The 19,057-nt window shown below is 39.1% G+C and overlaps 1 protein-coding gene across 8 annotated transcripts in view; it reads right to left on the bottom strand.

The window, feature by feature from the left end:
* Positions 1-53: 53 nt before the first annotated feature.
* N4BP2L2 (NEDD4 binding protein 2 like 2) overlaps positions 54-19,057 on the bottom strand; it is a 67,011-nt gene continuing 48,007 nt past the window's right edge. For 5 of the 8 annotated variants that reach the window (XM_005891009.3, XM_070380448.1, XM_070380451.1 and 2 more), the window contains 4 exons: positions 12,281-14,037; positions 9,294-9,379; positions 7,661-7,707; positions 54-5,523 (listed from right to left, as the gene is read on the bottom strand). In XM_005891009.3, coding sequence (XP_005891071.1) covers positions 7,684-7,707; positions 9,294-9,379; positions 12,281-14,037 — 1,867 coding nt within the window. In that variant the 3' untranslated portion in view covers positions 54-5,523; positions 7,661-7,683. Of the gene's footprint in view, positions 5,544-7,660; positions 7,708-9,293; positions 9,380-12,280; positions 14,038-19,057 lie in introns of those variants that run through there. The other 3 variants (XM_070380445.1, XM_070380447.1, XM_070380446.1) reach the window with 3 other exon arrangements.

Below are 19,057 nucleotides of genomic sequence, written 5' to 3'. Positions count from 1 at the left end.
GGGAAAACCTCCACTCCCCTCCCACCGCCCACCCTCACCTCCAGCCCAGACCATGCCTCCCTGCCCCTGTCGCCCTGGGCCCACCGAGCAGGACACTGGTCACTTCCCCGGGCGGCCCGTGTGGAAGGCAGGCCTTCTGCAAAAGCCCTACCCCATCCCACCGCCCACTAGGCCTTGAAAGTGAAATAATTTTAGTTGAGGAAGAGAACGTGAACAGCATTTTGAACAGTAACAGTAAAAACCATAGTCTCCCCCAGTTTGTGAGCACCAATATCTGGCTGGTGTCCCAGTGGCTAATGCCACTCTCCCAGGACCTGTATAATTCTCCCCTCCTCCACCCTTTTTTTTTTTTTTTTAATTCTTCTTTATCAGCGGGCCAAAAATATTTTTAGAAAGCTTTGTTGCTTCTACATAACTTTAGAAATCTCTTCTTTAAAACAAGGCACCCCTTAAAACTCAAGACAGATTTATGAACAGTAGTATAAACTAGGCCTCCTGAGAAAGAAGGGTTACTGCCCAGGTACACGCTTTGTTGCCTGAAAAGACATGGTCTCCCCAGAAACTATTTCAGCTCCCCAGGGAAAGGAGCAGTCTACTGACACTAGAGAGAAGCATCCAGAATTCAGTTCTAAGTTCTGGGAACTGGTGAGCGCCAGTTGGTTGATCACCACAGTACCTTCCAATATTTCACACTCAAGAGTGTGATAGAAAGATCCTATTTTCTGAACTAAAATCTAAGAAGCGTGGACTGAAAGAGACAGTATTGAAAATTAACACCATCCTGGAAAAATCCCAGATACATGGTGGCTTGGGCTGTAATAACCATTGTAAAGCAAATACATTTTGTTTCAGGCAGCTAAGGTATGAAAATTTTGAAAAGGAACTGTGAAGAAAAGCAATTTACTTCTAAAACAAAACCCAGGAATTGCACAATGAGCTCTGGAAGGCACTCTCCAAGCAGGGAGGGGCTCTATGCTCAGAATTTCACCTTCCTCTTGGGGTTCTACTAGGGAGGGGCAGAGGAGGACAGGGCGGTGAGCTACTCTCTCTTGACATATCCCTTCCCAGCATCTGAGCAAGGATTTTTAGCACTGCTGAGAAACACTGAAATCTCAAAAGCTTCTCTAAATATTAGGGGAAAACCATAAGGAACAGAGACTATAGATGAATCATAAAAATATGTGATGCTTATCATGTATGTATCCTATCATACTTCTATGTATCCTAGCATACTTCTTACAAGAACTTTTTGCCCAGCCTCAAATACTACCTTTTCCATTCTAGACTTGTGTTCTCTAATATAGGAGTCACAAGCCACACGTGAAATATGACTGGTCCAAGTGAGACTGAGGCATCCCTGGTAGCTCAGCTCGTAAAGAATCCACCTGCACTGCAGGAGACCTGGGTTCCATCCCTTGGTTGGGAAGATCCCCTGGAGAAGGCAACAGCTACCTACTCCAGTATTCTGGCCTGGAGAATCCCATGGGCTGTATAGTCCAGGAGTCGCAAATTGGACACAATTGGACACAACTGAACGACTTTCACTTTCACTTTTCACTTTCAAGTGAGATTAAAATACATACTGAATTTCGAAGGTTCCATATGAAAAAAATGAGGTAAAATATCTCAATAACTTTTATATTCATGTGTTGAAATGATAGTATGGTGAGTACATTAGGTTAATATATTATTAAAATTAATTTCATCTGTTTCTTTTTGCTTTTTAATGTGGCTAGTAGAAAAGTCTGAATTATGTATGTGGCTGACATACATACATTGGACAATGTTGCATGCGACTTCTGTCCATTTCCATTTCCTTCTGTAGAGGGTGTCCCAGGCAGCATGGATAGGGCAGCAGGACACACAGCTTTGGGGACTAGAAGTTTGGGCACACTGAGACTGCAGTGTAGGGGGCAGCTGGAGCAATGAAGGAGGTCCTGGGAAATGTGAGTGTGCTGTTAGAAGAGAGGCCTGGAGCTGGAGGCAAGAGCTTTGGAAATTCCTGCCCTGTGAGAAGATGGAGAATAGAGCAGACAGCTGAAGTCGGGGCTCAGGGATCACACTTAAGGACTGTGCCCCCTCCCCCCCAGCAAAGTGGATCTGTTGAAAGAAAGTACAAAGGACAGACAGAATTGAGGAGAAAAAGGCTGGCAGTATCTGAAAGTGACCCTAGACACTTCTTTCTCTTAGCTCTCAGATTTAACTAGTCAATAGGCTCTGTTTTCCCCAATTTATTCCTCAGAACCACAGTTCGTTTAAGCTGTTTGTGTATCTGTTTCTTCCCACTAGACTAAGTTCAAAGGCAAAGACAGCGTCACCCTTGTCACCCCAAGAGCTAACACAGCCTCTGACGTTCAGAGGTGCTCAATAATTGTATATGGACCTGAACTGCCTTCTCAGTGAATGAGTCTGAGCATGGGCTTTACTAAAGATTAAGACTGAACAAAGATAGGGACAACTTCAACTGAGGAGTAATGTAAACACAGTCAGTGACCACATCAGCAGTTCTGAGGGTCACAGTACTCTCAGATAACGTCTACAGTCAGATCCTCACTGCCCTAACAAGGTGGCAGCCTCCAGAGAGGAGGGCTACCCCGGGTCAGAGGATCCCTGTGATTAACACTCCTTCATGCCCTCAGTTCATCCAACCAGGTTTTTCAGCTCTCAAGTTCTATTCTATTCCTCTAGAATGTGATGACCAGCACAATCTCACTTTGCTGTCCTACAAACCATTGCTATGATGAGGTAAAGAAAATAATCTTAGAAGTAGTTTTTGGCAAGCAAAGAAACATTCAAATCTTTCTCTAATTATTACTGCTTAACAAGATGTGGAAAAACAAGGGGGTACACAGGAAGAGCTCATGGAAACCAGAAATTTAACCCTTGAATCTACAGTTCCAAATACTCCACAATTTGGAATGCTTAAATCAGCCCCAGGTTTCTCCCCTGGAGATGCCATATGGCAGAAAGTCTGAAACCAAGATGAAGCTTCCAAAGCGGTGTAACCAAAGACCCTGTAACAGAGGAGAATCATTTAAAATAGAGGTAGTAGCTTCTCAATTCTCATTCTATGTCCTTTCTTCCCCTACCGAAAGCTTTTATCTGATTTCCCTACCAAAAGTTTTGATCTGAATTTTTACTCAAAAACATGTCTTATATACATTTTTACCTTGTTACATATATATATATATATGAATGACATGAATTGAAAGAATAGGAAAGCATCCATCTGTGCCTCCGTAGCTGTTTCTCTGGGGGACCCCTTGTTGCTCTAGCACCTCCAGCTTTCACCTTCCACCAGTCTGCACTGCACTATTTGGCCATTCAGAGGTAGCGCCTCTCTACTAAAACTCCTCCTTTCTGGCTCTTCCCTCGTCCTTCCCCTAGAAGCTGGATGAAGGATACAGGAAGCTGGAAGAGATTAGGGAAGGGGGACAATGGGACGGCAGTCATGCAGAGTGTCTGCTGGGCTGAATCAACAGGGGAAATGCTCAGGACTCGGTGGCCTGGGATAAGTCTGCCAACAAAGAAATGTCCTCTGGATAAGACTGACTTTGCTCATTCTAACCTCACATTACCACTGCCTCCTACATCCCATCCCTCTATTTGAGGTCATACGCCTCTCCCAAGGCGATAACCATAATCTGTTTCCAAGCACCAAGTATTTGCCACTATGCATAGGGACACTTGAGGAGTGTAAGATTTGAAGAGGAAGCCTGGGAGGTGGGGAAAGTCATCCCAGCCCATTTTTCTAAAGCTTCATTCTGGAAATTAGGGCAAGGTAATAAAGGTAGTGGCTGGAGAAAGCTGGGGGCATCCTGGACCCTAAGTACAAGCCTGGGTGGATAGTTAGCTGATACGCTTCAATACGGCACAGAGTCTCAGAATTGGTCATTAGCTATGCCATACTCACTGTTAAATATTTATACTATTACCCTTATGCACAGCCATGGTGGTGTATTCATTAGAAATCCATAAATGTTGCTACTGAAGGGCCCTAAGAAAGCAAAGATTTGCCAGATGCCAGTCTCCTCTGCAGCCATCTGTGTTTCAACCCTAATACTTATCATCTCTTGTCTGAAATCATTCCATTCTAGGCCAAAGGTGAGTCCAGTTTCACAACAGCACTAGGAGCCTGCACAGAGAGCAAGATCTCAGGGAGTTCAATCAAACATTGGATACCTTGGTCTCTGTCTGGATCAGACTTATGGTCTAGCAGAAAGATAAACTGAAACTGTACAAAATGAACTAGGGAAAATGTTGAGCTATTTTAAATAGAACACTCAATTCCCAACCAAGCAGAAGGAATACAAATAGTTAGCTTCCACTCTCTCATTGAAACCCCAGGAGAATGTAGAGGCTTTTTTTGGGGGGTGGGGGGAGCATTAGGAGAATGGGGATATGATTATTATTTTTAAGTATTAATATAAACTGTAAGAAAAAAGATCACAGCAACAAAATAATTAAAAACTGGAAAGCAAAAGGCCTAGTGTTAACTAATTTGGAAAAACAATTAAGAAACAAAACTTGAATTATAGAAAGCCAAGAAGAAATACCGTTTACTCTGCATAACCCCTAAAATTTCAGCAACTGGAAAATTCAGGGCTAGAGGTGGGGCTCTAAATAGGAAAGTCAGTTAAAAGTCTGTTTAAGAAACAAACATCCACAGACAGGCAGCTGCCGGCCCTCTAGAGAAGCCTGGAGGTTTATTCCCTGGAGAAGATAAAACAGGATGAGAAGAGTAGAAGGTAAGATAAGGTAGGCAATGCTCCCTTTCTGAAAATAGGGATTACATAAATGCCTACATGTTGGATAATGAGAAATCACACCTTGTTTTTCAAATATGAATTTTCACATTTGAAATCTGTTAAGTACAATTAAACTAAAATAATAGCAATAATAAAAATAATAGTTACTGTAGTATAGTGCAAGTCCCACAATCCCTAACCAAAATCCTTGAGGTAAGAATTGTTTCAGAATTCAGAAAGTTCTGAGTGAGGTCTAGGGCACCCCTGGTAATTAAACACATTAATATTTCTCCAGTGAAATTTCTGAAAAGTCACACTAACTGGGGTAAATAAGGAGTACAACTAACCTGACTGTTCAGGTCAAATTTTGCTGCCAACTTAGTTTTAATGCCAGACATTTAAGAAACAAAACAAAACAACTTTTGGTTTTCAGAGCTTTCTGGATTTGAAATTCTACAAATGGAATCATTGACCCACATTTGGGTAAAGGGGCCTATCCTTCTATTCCAATGCAGTTTTTAAAATAATCTACTCAAGTTTCCTGGGTCTTATTTTCTTCATGAAATAAAATAGGGCAAGTATCTTCAAAATTAGATAATAAATTATTCAAGTTATTACCTCTTTTGCTGAGTTTTTTATTAGTATTCAGGAAACTGATCAGAATAGTTGAACAGATTATTCAAACCAATTTCAGTCCAATGACTATATCACTCTACATTATCCTTCGGGTTGGCACTGAGCTCTCTTTCTTGATGATCAGGATCTTCAACAGTACCTGGAAGATGGAGAATTCAACTGCAAACAAACACAAGCCCAGACAAGTCCAGACAGAATGGTGACAAGAATGGAGTTTGTTGTCAGTTTCCCAAGCTCATGACTATTTACACACCCCTACAACTAGCATCCAGAATTTCACACTGTCCCCACAGCTCCCACACCCTGCCTGGTCTTGCTTCATTCAAGAGCCTGTCCTCTGGATTCTGCCCAACCTTCTGTTTCTAAATCAAAACCTGGTCTATGTCCCATTCCCTGATGATCCAGCTTTTTACACTGTAAAGTTAAAAATAAATACACTTAATTCATGCAAATGTGTTAACAAGTTTATTAAGTCAATACATTGCTCTGCCAGGAGCACTTCAAATCAAAGCTGCAACCAACAAAGATACTCAGGGGAAGGGAATTAACCCTTATTAAGAGCCTATTATTTTTCAAAAACTTTGCACAATTTATTTCATTTAATCCTCATTTAATATCCCCATGACAGATGAGTATCATAAACCAGTTTTTTTTTTTTTTTTTTTTTTTCAGGTGAAAAAATTGCAGCTTTGAGAAGACAATTTGTTTAAGGTCACATACCCGGTCGGCAGGAACTTCAAGATGGGAATCCCCATTCTCTTTCCAGCAGGCTGCCCTACCTCCTTAAAGGAGTGAGGCAGTATAAATACTCTGGCCACCAGCAGGAAGAGGATTTGAGGCTCCAAGAGCCAACCACATTCTCTTGCTATTTCCTTCTTTTTAAATTTCTGTTTACCACTTGAGGCCCACTGATCATTATGCCAAAGACAAAACCAAAAGGCCCATTATCATTACAATTATAAAAATCCTGTACATAGCTACAGCACTCATAAAATTCCCCAACAAGAGAAGACTAATAATTAGAGATGTCTGCTCTATGAGGTTCACAGAGGGCAGTCAGTTTAGCATGAATGTAAAAGATGAACACAAAAGTCAAAAGTATGGTTCATAAAGTGTCCTTGACACAAAATCAGCATATAGAAAAGACCTGCCGAATTAGCCACTGCCAAATATGCCCATGCTTACTGTGTGCTGTTTATCCTGCTGTCACACAGAGGGGAAAGGTAAACACTCACTTCCTAACTTCAATCCTCACATAAGCTCCATGAGGCCAGTTTTCACTGCTACATCCTCGGTGTGTAGAAAAATGTCTAAACTGAGGCAACTCAATAAACATTTGCTGAACAAATGAATGAATTTGTTCAAGTCCTTTCTCTGGAATCTCCTCGCCTCCTCTATCTATCCCACATTTTTTGCTGCTGCTAAGTCGCTTCAGTTGTGTCCGACTCTGTGCCACCCCACAGACGGCAGCCCACCAGGCTTCTCCATCCCTGGGATTCTCCAGGCAAGAACAATGGAGTGGATTGCCATTGTGGGTCCTTTAAATATCTAATCTCTTCTCCCAAATCTTTAGCCTTTCCCCTTCTTTCAGCAGAACCTTATTTAAAACAAACAGAAATATTTTTACTGGGTATATGTGCGTTTCTGAGTTAGCTGAGAAATGGAAACACAGAATACTCTTAGAAATAAGAGTTATAATGAAAAGAGAAAACATATGGTTAATGCAGAGTATATTCAATTCTTATCAAATGCAGATATATACTGAAATAGTAGCAGCTGTGTTTATCTCATAATTTAGGTATTTGAAAAAAAAGTGCAATGTGTTTATTTTAATGTCAGTTTGTGTCAAGTTTAAAATATAACATGCATTTGTCTACATATTTTACCTCTTTTCCTAGAGAATCTTTTAATATTTAAATATAACCTATATCCCTAATTCCCAGCCCTCATCATATATCAATCTGTCAGGGGGGCGATGGGGAAGAGAATTCATCATAAACTATGTATTGACAGAATGCTCTAAAATATATTCTAACAAATAAAGTTGGAAAATAAATTTGGTAGCAACAATCTAAGCTTTGTTGTATTTCACAAAAAGATCTACATTTAAAGGAAATAAAAACATCACATGTGAACAGCACACAGGGTTGCTATGGGAACAGACTACATTTTTTATATTTACTCTTCAATTGTACATATGAGCTATTACAACCAAATAATGTCAACATCCATTTCCTTCTGATCATATACAGGTCTCCAGAATAAGTAGTACTTACAGTTCAAGGAATTCTCATTTTTTTTAACCAATCTTCTTCTGTCTTTTCTAGAAATTATAATTAAAATACATATAATAATAATGATTAATTATAGGGCACTGGGGTTAAGTTTTTACACCATCATTTAACTCACTAGGAACACTCCCCAAATGAGAAAGAAACCTAATAAACACAAATGTCAGTTTAAACATTTAAAGTATCCATGCGTTTGTGTGTGTGTGTGTGTATGTATTTAGGTAGCAACAAGGTCACCATGCAAATGAGGAGAAAAAAGAAATTTTTAAAAAATGTATTTGGTTTTACTACCTGAGCACACAAATGAATCTACTTTTCCCATAGCTGTGTTTACATGAAAAGATAAGAAATACCTACTATCCTGAACATATAATTCTATAATGGTTCCCTAAACCTTGATTTTACTATTTATTTCAAAATGTACCTCTAGCATGGCCCTTGGGCACATTTAAGTAACTACCAACTAAGGTAAACAGAATTCCAGCCTCTCCTCATTACATGATACAGAGGACTGGCTTTTCCAGAGTCTCCGTTACCTTTCTAACCTTCTCAGCCAGTCCTCCTCCAGCTGCCTGGGAAATTAATAGCCTGTCAGAACCATCATGGGCCACCAGAGTACCAATAATGAGGTGCTTCCAAGTTAAGTAAATATGAATCTAATTTGTAGCTGTTACTCTATTATAACAAGATTGAGGGGTGGACAGAAGAAAAAGATGTAAAGAAAAATAAATGACTCTCCTAAAACAGGCACCTGAGTCACCCACAGTTGACCCTTATACCAGCCTACACTACAACAACGTTAGGGAGTTAAATGCAACTTTTTCTCTGGGACTAATTGAAAGAAACATGCATAGGTTATCCAACCATTCACATACATCCTTTCTCTAATACAAGGGATGTAGCTCTTCATGTTACATTTGATGAACAGGATTTCTTTTTTTTTAAGAAACCAGTTAGAGGGCATTATGCTAAGAAATAAATCAGAAAGGAAAAGACAAATACTATAAACATCATATGTGGAACCTAAAAATACAACAAACTAATTAATAAAACAAAAAAGCAGCAGATTCAGATACAGAGAAAAAACTAGTGGTTATGGGAGGCAGGGGCAATATAAGGGTGGAACAGTGGGAGGTACAAACCACTGGGTGTAAGATAAGCTCAAGAATGTATTATACAGACTCCCCTGGGGGTCCAGTGGTTGGAAATCCACCTGCTGATGCAGGGGACATGGGCTTGGGCCCCTGGACCAGGAAGATTCCACATGCCGCAGAGCAGCTAAGCCTGTGTGCCACAACTCCTGAGCCTGTGCTCTAGAGCCTATAGGCTCTGAAACAAGAGAAGCCATGGCAATGAGAACCCACACACTGCAACCTAAAAGTAGGCCCTGCTCTGAGAAACTAAAAAGTCCACGTGCAGCAACAAAGACCCAAAGCAGCCAAAAATACATCCATAAATAAATAAAATTATTTTAAAAAGAATGTATTATACAACACAAGGAGTATAGACAGTATTTTCTAATAACTATAAATGGAAAGTAACTTTTACAAATTGCATTAAAAATTAATAATAAAAAAAGAGAAACCAGTTAGAGATCTTTGAAAGCATAAAAATATACCTCTACTGACGCCTTCCACTGTAGGTAGATCATCTTTAGTGTCTTCCGGTCGAGGGGAACCACACAGTCTTCTGGCAACAAAGATTCTGGGGGTCGGGGGGAAGAGAACAAATTTCATCTCTCCTGTCACACATAGTTTTACCCTGAATATGAAGATATGCAAACATGATATCTAGACCTCCATAATGATAAAAGCCTGGTTTTGAAGCTATTTCAGTGACAGCTAAAGCAGGAATTAGTTTGTCTCAGATTCCTATTAGCAAACGCTACCCAGACTCAATAAAAATGCTTAGGTATATATGTAAAGTGATGTGTATCTTAGTTCATATTCTCGTGTAAATACAAATATATGCACATCAGCAGCAGGTACTGTCACAGGGCATAAAATTTAGGCAGGCATCCTTTCCTGAGACATTGTATAGAATATTGCAAGCACAGCAAGTTCAGTCTTCTTGCAAATTGCTCCTTCCACGTAAGAGTGTATGGGGGGGAAAATCCTCACAATTAAGATACTCATAAGCAAGTCCACACATTGATCTAAACAAATCAGCCAAATTAAACCATACAAGATATTCTTCCTATACTTGCACATCCCTAGCAACACGAGTAGCTTGGTTTCTTCAGGTCTGTATATGGTTACTATATAATCCTACTGTGTCTCAGTTCGGTTCAGTTCAGTTCAGTCGCTCAGTCGTGTCCGACTCTTTGCGACCCCATGAATCGCAGCACGCCAGGCCTCCCTGTCCATCACCAACTCCCGGAGTTCACCCAGACTCACACGACAGAGGATAAGATGGCTGGATGGCATCACGGACTCACGTCCATCGAGTCCGTGATGCCATCCAGCCATCTTATCCTCTGTCGTCCCCTTTTCCTCCTGCCCCCTAATCCCTCCCAGCATCAGAGTCTTTTCCAATGAGTCAACTCTTCGCATGAGATGGCCAAAGTACTGGAGTTTCAGCTTTAGCATCATTCCTTCCAAAGAACACCCAGGACTGATCTCCTTTAGAATGGACTGGTTGGATCTCCTTGCAGTCCATGGGACTCTCAAGAGTCTTCTCCAACAATACAATTTCTACAGACTTCCTAATAATAGAATCCAAGTTCCCTGTCTTATTGACAAGGCCGTAGATATGCCAGAGCTTTGCTCCTTCGACCTTCGGCTATAAACGAATTGGTTTACAGCCTCCACTTAAGAGTTTTCTCCTTTCCTTTTTTAAGCATCTTGTGCTCGTGCTCAGACCTCATTTCACAAAGAGATCCTATTTCTGTGACCTCATTGACTGCAGCCTGACAGGCTCCTCTGTCCATGGGATTAGCCAGGCAGGAATTTTTCAAGCATACACTATTTCCAAATGTAAAATTCTTTCCCTCTGTTTTTCTTTTAAGTCACATTTGTATGATATAAGCACAGTTTACAATTCACTCCCATTTGGAGCCATCCCAGACAAAACCACAACCCCATATTCTCTTCTACAATCCCTTTGGCACAGCTAACCTCACTCGTAAAATATTCATAAGTTTATCATTTATATTTTCTATGCACAATAATTTGTTTTGTGTTAGTCTTGTCTCCCCATTTAGAAGGTAAGCTACTTGATGAATGAGGTCTATTTCCTCTAAAAAGCTTTCCAAAGCTTAATTAATGGATGCTGGATCATTATTGTTGATTATGATGGTATTGTGCATTCAGGGGAGGAGGTTTAGAATCTTTTCCCACTAGTGCCTTCATGCTTTCTGGTGCTGATCTAAGGCAGTGATTATTAACATTTTGGGGTCACAGTCATCCCTGAGAACCTGATAAAATCTAAGGACTTTCTCCCAGAAAAATGGCACAAAACGACACAAAGAATTATGCATATAATTTCAGAATATGAACTTTGGAATAAGATTCCTGGCTTAAAAGCAAATGCAATTTAACTTTTTAAATTGGTATGTTTCTTTGGTGCATCTAGGAAGATAGAAAATGGCAGCAAACCGTAACGATGTGGTTGTTCATAAAGTTTATAAAAATGGTAAGAATGACACCAGAACAGGTTGATAGTTGTCAGTCCTCAGACTCTGAGATTTAACCAATCTTGGGTCTGAGCTGATTTAACCAAATACATGGAAAACAGCAGAAGTTCAGGAGCAAAGTAAAAACCACTGGAAGTTAAAGTGTGAGAGAATCACAGGCTCAATGGTAGGTGCAGAAGAAAAAGACTATCAGGAAGATATTGGATGCAGGGACTGGAGCTTTACTTCTTAGCTCTTACAGCTTCTGTCCCCAAGCAAGGGGACATATAATTACAAGAAATCATTAACATGTGCAACTGACTTACAGACAAGGAAAAATTGGGATATGTTCATTTACTTTTTAAGATATTCAGTATCTTAAATAGGCATATTATTTAGAGGAAATTTACTTAGAATATTTACTTATAATGTTATAACAATATTACTTATAATATTAAAAAAAGTCAACCAGTCAGACTCCTTCCTAACCTTCTTTTCACTACCCTTCTCAGACAGTCTTTAAAAATTAAAACTGATTTCAGGTATTTTTTTCATCACTTAATTTTCATTGTCCATCATTTTACTATTCTCATATCTACAAGCCCAACTGTGAATGAGAAAGGGTCATATGCTAAACAAGGGAAATGTAGAAAGCAGAAAGATTTTTCCAAAAATAAAGCAGTCCATCTCTATTTGTTACCAATCACTGTTAGCCTGTCTCATTCTTCATTCTTCCTACTGTCTGTTTAAATTGAGAGTCCAAGTATTCAACATGCTCAAAGACATTTCAGACTACTGGTCGATCTGGCAGTGGGACTTGGGGCTTGACTCCATCAAGCACCATTTGCTATACATCCTCCACTTCCATCTCTGAAAAGCATCGCAAGATCAGTTAACTGTAAGAAATCACTAACATGAGGTAGAAACACCTCAAAAATTACTCACATATATTAAACTGGACTTTTTATTTGTACCAAATAAACTCAATTTACCCACTGGAACTCCAGGAGATCCAAAAAGCTTTACTAGTTGAAAGGCAAACTCCTGTGATAATGGTAGCTCAAGAGAATCAAAGTAGTCAGGGCTTGTTAAATCTTGGTTATCCTGAGTTTGTAGGAACGATAAAGGCCTAGGTTCTTCCCATGTCTTTAGCTTTTCAACAAAACTTTGATTTAAGGAGTGAGGATCAGAGGTGACACTAGAAGAGTACAAAGTATCAGGCTGGCTACTTAAAATTTCTGAAGAAGTAAACCTTACATCATTTAGTTTATCATCTACTCTTCTCTGAGAGTTGAAAGTCGAAAACAGTTTCTTGCCTGAAAAAGATATCTTCCAAAAGCTAGATGGATAGTGTAGCATAAGAGAAGGAATGGGGTTTCTGTAAAAATACACAGAATGCCTTACTCTATTAAATAGCAGGTAATGAGAATAAAATTGTCCACCAACATTTAGAAGAGAATCTTTGACAATGTCAAAGTAAATGTCAAAGTAAAACCATGACGGATGATAATCGAAGGTCATAATGTGTTGCTTATTCTCTTCATTATTTATTTCTGAAATTTCATCTTTTTCTTCTTCCAAAATAATTTTTAGTCCTTGGCTTTCTGTTAACAAGTCACATTTCCCCATTTCTTTTACATTGGTATGACTCTGTCCCAGTAAGTTAAAGTTTGGTGCCAGACTGAAAATCCTTTTCTGCCTCTTTTTATTCTCTGTTGAATGTAAGGTACTCTTCAGGATATCCAGTTTAAAGATCTGGCTTTCAAAGATATTTGTCTCTGTTTCTATGACAGAATCTATATTCTCAGTTGGAGATGACAAGTCTTCATTTTCTATCGATAGCTTCTCTTCTATCAATGTTTCTGGACTGTCTCCCGGCCCTTCCGAAGTGGAGATCAATTTGATCAACTGCCCCCTGCTGTCAGGATGAGCCAGCTTTTGCCGTCTATCTTTCTTTGGTCTCTGTTCACATATAAACTTATGAGGCCCCTCAGGCCAGCTACCAAAATAGGGTTGTCTATCAGAGCCCAACTGTAAATCACCATCAGACAAATCATTTGAGAAAAAAGCCCAATTATTGTTTTTAGTTGTATTTACTGCTTGTTCCTTTCTTAAAGCTTTATCTGATGTTCCAGATGTATATTGATGGCACAGACTTGTTTCATTCAGGAGACTCTCATCTACCATCTCTCCCTTCTGCATAAATAAGCATGGGGCTTCAGCAAATTTGTCCTGGGTGTTTAATGTCATGATACTCCTATTTTCAATACGCTTTTCTACCTCTGTAACAGAACAGTCATCACTTGCTACACAGGAAATATTTTGAGTCACTGTTGGATGAGAAACAGAACTTTCATTTGGCATCAATGACAAACTTAGAAACAAGTCATCATTATCTTTAGGGAGGTAATTCTTTGGTGGACTGTCCAACTCAACAACAGACATAACATCTGGCAAACTGTTTTCAGAATTTATGTCTTCCTGTCTTTTATCCTTATGGACATTCAAAAAATCTCCCACTTCATTTCTCAGACTAACAGTTAAGGAACACTCTGATTCCCTTTTGGTCTCTTCTAAGTCTTCCTCTTCACTCTGAGATGGGTCCTGATCTCCTGGTGTAAGATAATTTAAGGTTTCAAATGAGTTTTCCTCCATGATTTTATTATGACTGTTCTGCTTTTTACTTCTTTTTCTGTTTCTCTTCCTGGCTTTGCTGAACCTGTGCCCAGTTTTCTTCAAATCTCTTTCTCTGAAATATAAAAAGAAAATTATAACTTAATTACTTGTATAACAATATAAACTAAAACATTATACTCAATGTGCAGATTTACAAATCATTAGTACAAGAGAGTCTAAAGTGTGTGTGCACTTTGTACTATGGTGGTGGTTTAGTCACTAAGTCATGTCCGACTATTGCAACCCCATGGACTGTAGCCCATCAGGCTCCTCTGTCCATAGGCTTTTCCAGGCAAGAATACTGGAGTGGGTTGCCATTTCTTTCTCCAGGGAATCTTTCCGACCCAGGGATCGAACCCGCGTCTCCTGCACTGCAAGCAGGTTCTTTACTGACTGAGCTATAAACTTTAATCCTCTAAATTAAAAATGAATACACTTTGAGAAACTTACAACTCATTTCATAAACAAGTAACTTTAGGAAAATCTAATGTTTTCCTTAAGATACTCAATATATATATATATGAAGTATACATATATATATGAAGTTTATATATATATATGAAGTGTGTATATATATATATGAAGTGTGTGTGTGTGTGTGTGTGTGTGTGTGTATAGCTTCCCTGGTAACTCAGATGGTAAAGAATCCGCCTCCAACGAGGGAGACCTGGGTTCGATCCCTGGGTAAGGAAGATCCCCTGGAGAAGGGCATGGCAACCCACTCCAGTATTCTTCTGGAGAATCCCCATGGACAGAGGAGCCTGATGGGATATAGTCCATGGGGTTACAAAGAATCAGACATGACTGAGTGACTAAGCACTGCAAAACACCAATAAACAACTTACTTTTCCCAACATCTTGAATTTTGAAAAGTGACAGATACAGTCTAAATGACACAGCTTTAATGGCTCAAGTAGTAGATTTTCTCTAGTCATAAAAATTTTGCCAACTAAGATGCTCCATCAAATTGTAAAGAACAGCTGATGATGAGCAGCCAAATTCAGTATTGGGATGATATGCTTCTAATAGGTTAGTAAGCAGTGGTTCTAAATCAGAGGCTCCACCACTGCTCTGTGGGGTGTGTGGAAATGTGGGAAGGCATTTTTGGGTCACTGGCACTTGGCACTATAGTCAGGGGTGTTAACTATCCTACAATGGCAGGGACAGTTTCAAGTGAAAATTTTTCTACCCAAATGAGCAGTAGTGTTCACATCAAGCACACTAAAAGTTCACAGTGTCCCTTAATTAAAAGCAATCTTAGATCCTGAGGGAAAAACAGAGGACTTAGGAAATATTCTAATTTAAAATATAAAGGTTTGGTTATCTTCTCTTCCACAATGTACAGATAGAGTTAAAATGTAGTGGAGGAAGGACAACAGACGTAGCTGAGGGAAAAAAATCCCAGGAAGAGGAACGGAAAATAAACAATTAGACAAGCAAACAAATACTGAAGTAGAGAAAGATAATGAGGAAAAGAGAAATCAGTCAAATTGGTTGGGCGTTGGACAGAAGAGCTTATTAAAACTACCCCAGCCTCTAGCCTGATTTATTCCATCCCATGTTGCTGGGCAATTTTCAATAGGCAAGACCCCTGAATACCTCATTCGTTGTTAACTAATTGCTGCTGCCTTTGTTTACATATTCCTTGATGTTGGTTTAGAAAGAACATTAAGATTGTAAATCAACTATTCTTCATTTAAAAAAAAAATTTTAACATAAAAAAGAACATTAAGGACAGCAAATTCTGACAAGCAGTTAAGATGGGGTTTCTATAAAAAGGATGAGGAGTAAAGAATGGCAATTTTGGCAGAACTCTCCTTCATGGTCAGTTCTAGCAGACTCCAATGAAAGGTCTAGTTGAAGTCCAAGGTGCAGTCAGTTGTAAAATACATACTGCAGACAGGTCTGCTGTTCTGAAAACAAACTCCACTGTCTTCGTCCAAACATGCACCATCTTGTTGTAGGGCAAAGAGGAAAAGAATGAGTCGAGTTTGTTGTTGCTTTATTTATTGGACTAAATGGTATAAAAGAATGAGTGTTTGCTGTTGCTTTATTTATTGGACTAAATGGACTTAAGATTCACTCCAGGCCTTGTGACTTTGTGGAGCTGAATGCACTTAATGTGTAGCCACTGTCCCTTTAAACAGTTTTCTACTGCACAAGGAAGGAGAACTCTAAACTAAGGAACTGGGTTCCTATATATAGTTCATCACAAAAATTTTTAGACCTCCTTATGCCACCAGGAATTCTAAGGTCCACAATGCTACTTTGAAAACTGTTTTTTTTCTTTAAAAAAAAAAAAAGCTACTTAATGCACACTTACTCTGTATTAAGATTATTTAACTCCTTTATATGTACAAACTTACCTAATCTTCTTCATAACAACCATATGTAATAAGGCAAATGCCAGTTTTACTCCCATCTCAAAAAGGCAACTGAAACAAAGAGAAACTTCAGGATTTTCTGTACTGCAGCCACAATAGAAAATAGCATCGAGGATCTTCAAAAAGTTAAAAATAGAACTATCATGTGACCCAGCAATTCCACTTCTGGGAAAATATCCAAAGGAAATAAAAACACTAATTCAAAGAGATATCTGTACCCCATGTTCACAGAAGCATTACATGGAAACAAGTGCCCATCAATAGATGAATGGATAAAGAAGTTGTGGCATATACAATGGACTATTATTCAGTCATAAAAAATGAGGAAATTCTACTATTTGTGACAACATGGATGAACCTTTAAGACTTTATGGTAATTGAAATCAGTCAGACAAGGAAAGACAAATACTGTATGATCTCACTTCTATGTAGACTCTAATACAAAATGAACAGGAAAAACTCATAGAAAAAGAGGTTAGATTTGTGGTTATCAGAGGTGGGGATTGGGGTTGGGCAGAATTGGAGGAAAGTGATCAAAAGGTACAAACTTACAGTTATTCAATAAGTAAGCACTGGGGATTTAACATAGTAAAACGGTAACTATAGTTGCTATATGATTCATAGGAAAGTTGTTAAGAGAGGAGATTCTAGGAGTTCTCACCACAAAGAGAGAAATTTTTTTCATCTTTTTGCATCTACACGAGTTGATGGATGTTAACTAAACCTATTGTGGTAATCATTTCACAATGTATGTAAATGGAATCATCTTATTGTACATCTTAAATTTAAAGTGATATATTGACTATGCCAGTGCATTTTCTCAGCAAAACTCTATTAGTCTTTGCCCTGCTTCATTCCGTATTCCAAGGCCAAATTTGCCTGTTACTCCAGGTGTTTCTTGACTTCCTACTTTTGCATTCCAGTCCCCTATAATAAAAAGGACATCTTTTTTGGGTGTTAGTTCTAAAAGGTCTTGTAGGTCTTCATAGAACTGTTCAACGTCAGCTTCTTCAGCGTTACTGGTTGGAGCATAGACTTGGATTAATGTGATACTGAATGGTTTGCCTTGGAAATGAAAAGAGATCATTCTGTCTTCCAACAAAACAAGAGAAGACTCTATACATGGACAACACCAGATGGTCAACACCGAAATCAGATTGACTATATTCTTTGACGCCAAAGATGGAGAAGCTCTATACAGTCAGCAAAAACAAGACCAGGAGCTGACTGCGGCTCAGATCATGAACTCCTTATTGCCAAATTAAGACTTAAATTGAAAAAAGTAGGGAAAACCACTAGACCATTCAGGTATGACCTAAATCAAATTCCTTATGATTATACAGTGGAAGTGAGAAATAGATTTAAGGGACTAGATCTGATAGATAGAGTGCCTGATGAACTATAGATGGAGGTTCGTGACACTGTACAGGAGACAGGGATCAAGACCATCCCCATGGAAAAGAAATGCAAAAAAACAAAATGGCTGTCTGGGGAGGCCTTACAAATAGCTATGAAAAGAAGAGAAGTGAAAAGCAAAGGAGAAAAGGAAAGATATAAGCATCTGAATGCAGAGTTTCAAAGAATAGCAAGAAGAGATAAGAAAGCCTTCTTCAGCGATCAATGCAAAGAAATAGAAGAAAACAACAGAATGGGAAAGACTAGAGATCTCTTCAAGAAAATTAGAAATACCAAGGGAACATTTCATGCAAAGACGGGCTCGATAAAGAAAAGAAATGGTAGGGACCTTACAGAAGCAGAATATATTAAGAAGAGATGGCAAGAATACACAGAAGAACCGTACAAAAAAGATCTTCACGACCCAGATAATCACAATGGTGTGATGACTGACCTAGAGCCAGAGATCCTGGAATGTGAAGTCAAGTGGGCCTTAGAAAGCATCACTATGAACAAAGCTAGTGGAGGTGATGGAATTCCAGTTAAGCTATTCCAAATCCTGAAAGATGATGCTATGAAAGTGCTGCACTCAATATGCCAGCAAATTTGGAAAATTCAGCAGTGGCCACAGGACTGGAAAAGGTCAGTTTTCATTCCAATCCCAAAGAAACGCAATGCCAAAGAATGCTCAAACTATCGCACAATTGCACTCATCTCACACGCTAATAAAGTAATGCTCAAAATTCTCCAAGCCAGGCTTCAGCAATATGTGAACCGTGAACTTCCAGATGTTCAAGCTGGTTTTAGAAAAGGCAGAGGAACCAGAGATCAAATTGCCAACATCCGCTGGATCATGGAAAAAGCAAGAGAGTTCCAGAAAAACATCTATTTCTGCTTTATTGACTATGCCAAAGCCTTTGACTGTGTGGATCACAATAAACTGTGGAAAATTCTGAAAGAGATGGGAATACCAGACCATCTGATCTGCCTCTTGAGAAATTTGTATGCAGGTCAGGAAGCAACAGTTAGAATTGGACATGGGACAACAGACTGGTTCCAAATAGGAAAAGGAGTACGTCAAGGCTGTATATTGTCACCCTGCTTATTTAACTTATATGCAGAGTACATCATGAGAAATGCTGGACTGGAAGAAGCACAAGCTGGAATCAAGATTGCTGGGAGAAATATCAATAACCTCAGATATGCAGATGACACCACGCTTATGGCACAAAGTGAAGAGGAACTCAAAAGCCTCTTGATGAAGGTAAAAGTGGAGAGTGAAAAAGTTGGCTTAACGCTCAACATTCAGAAAAC

Source organism: Bos mutus, chromosome 12 (assembly GCF_027580195.1).
Source record: "Bos mutus isolate GX-2022 chromosome 12, NWIPB_WYAK_1.1, whole genome shotgun sequence".
NCBI classification, from domain to species: domain Eukaryota; kingdom Metazoa; phylum Chordata; class Mammalia; order Artiodactyla; family Bovidae; genus Bos; species Bos mutus.
This window is presented reverse-complemented; position numbering and strand designations above follow the sequence as displayed.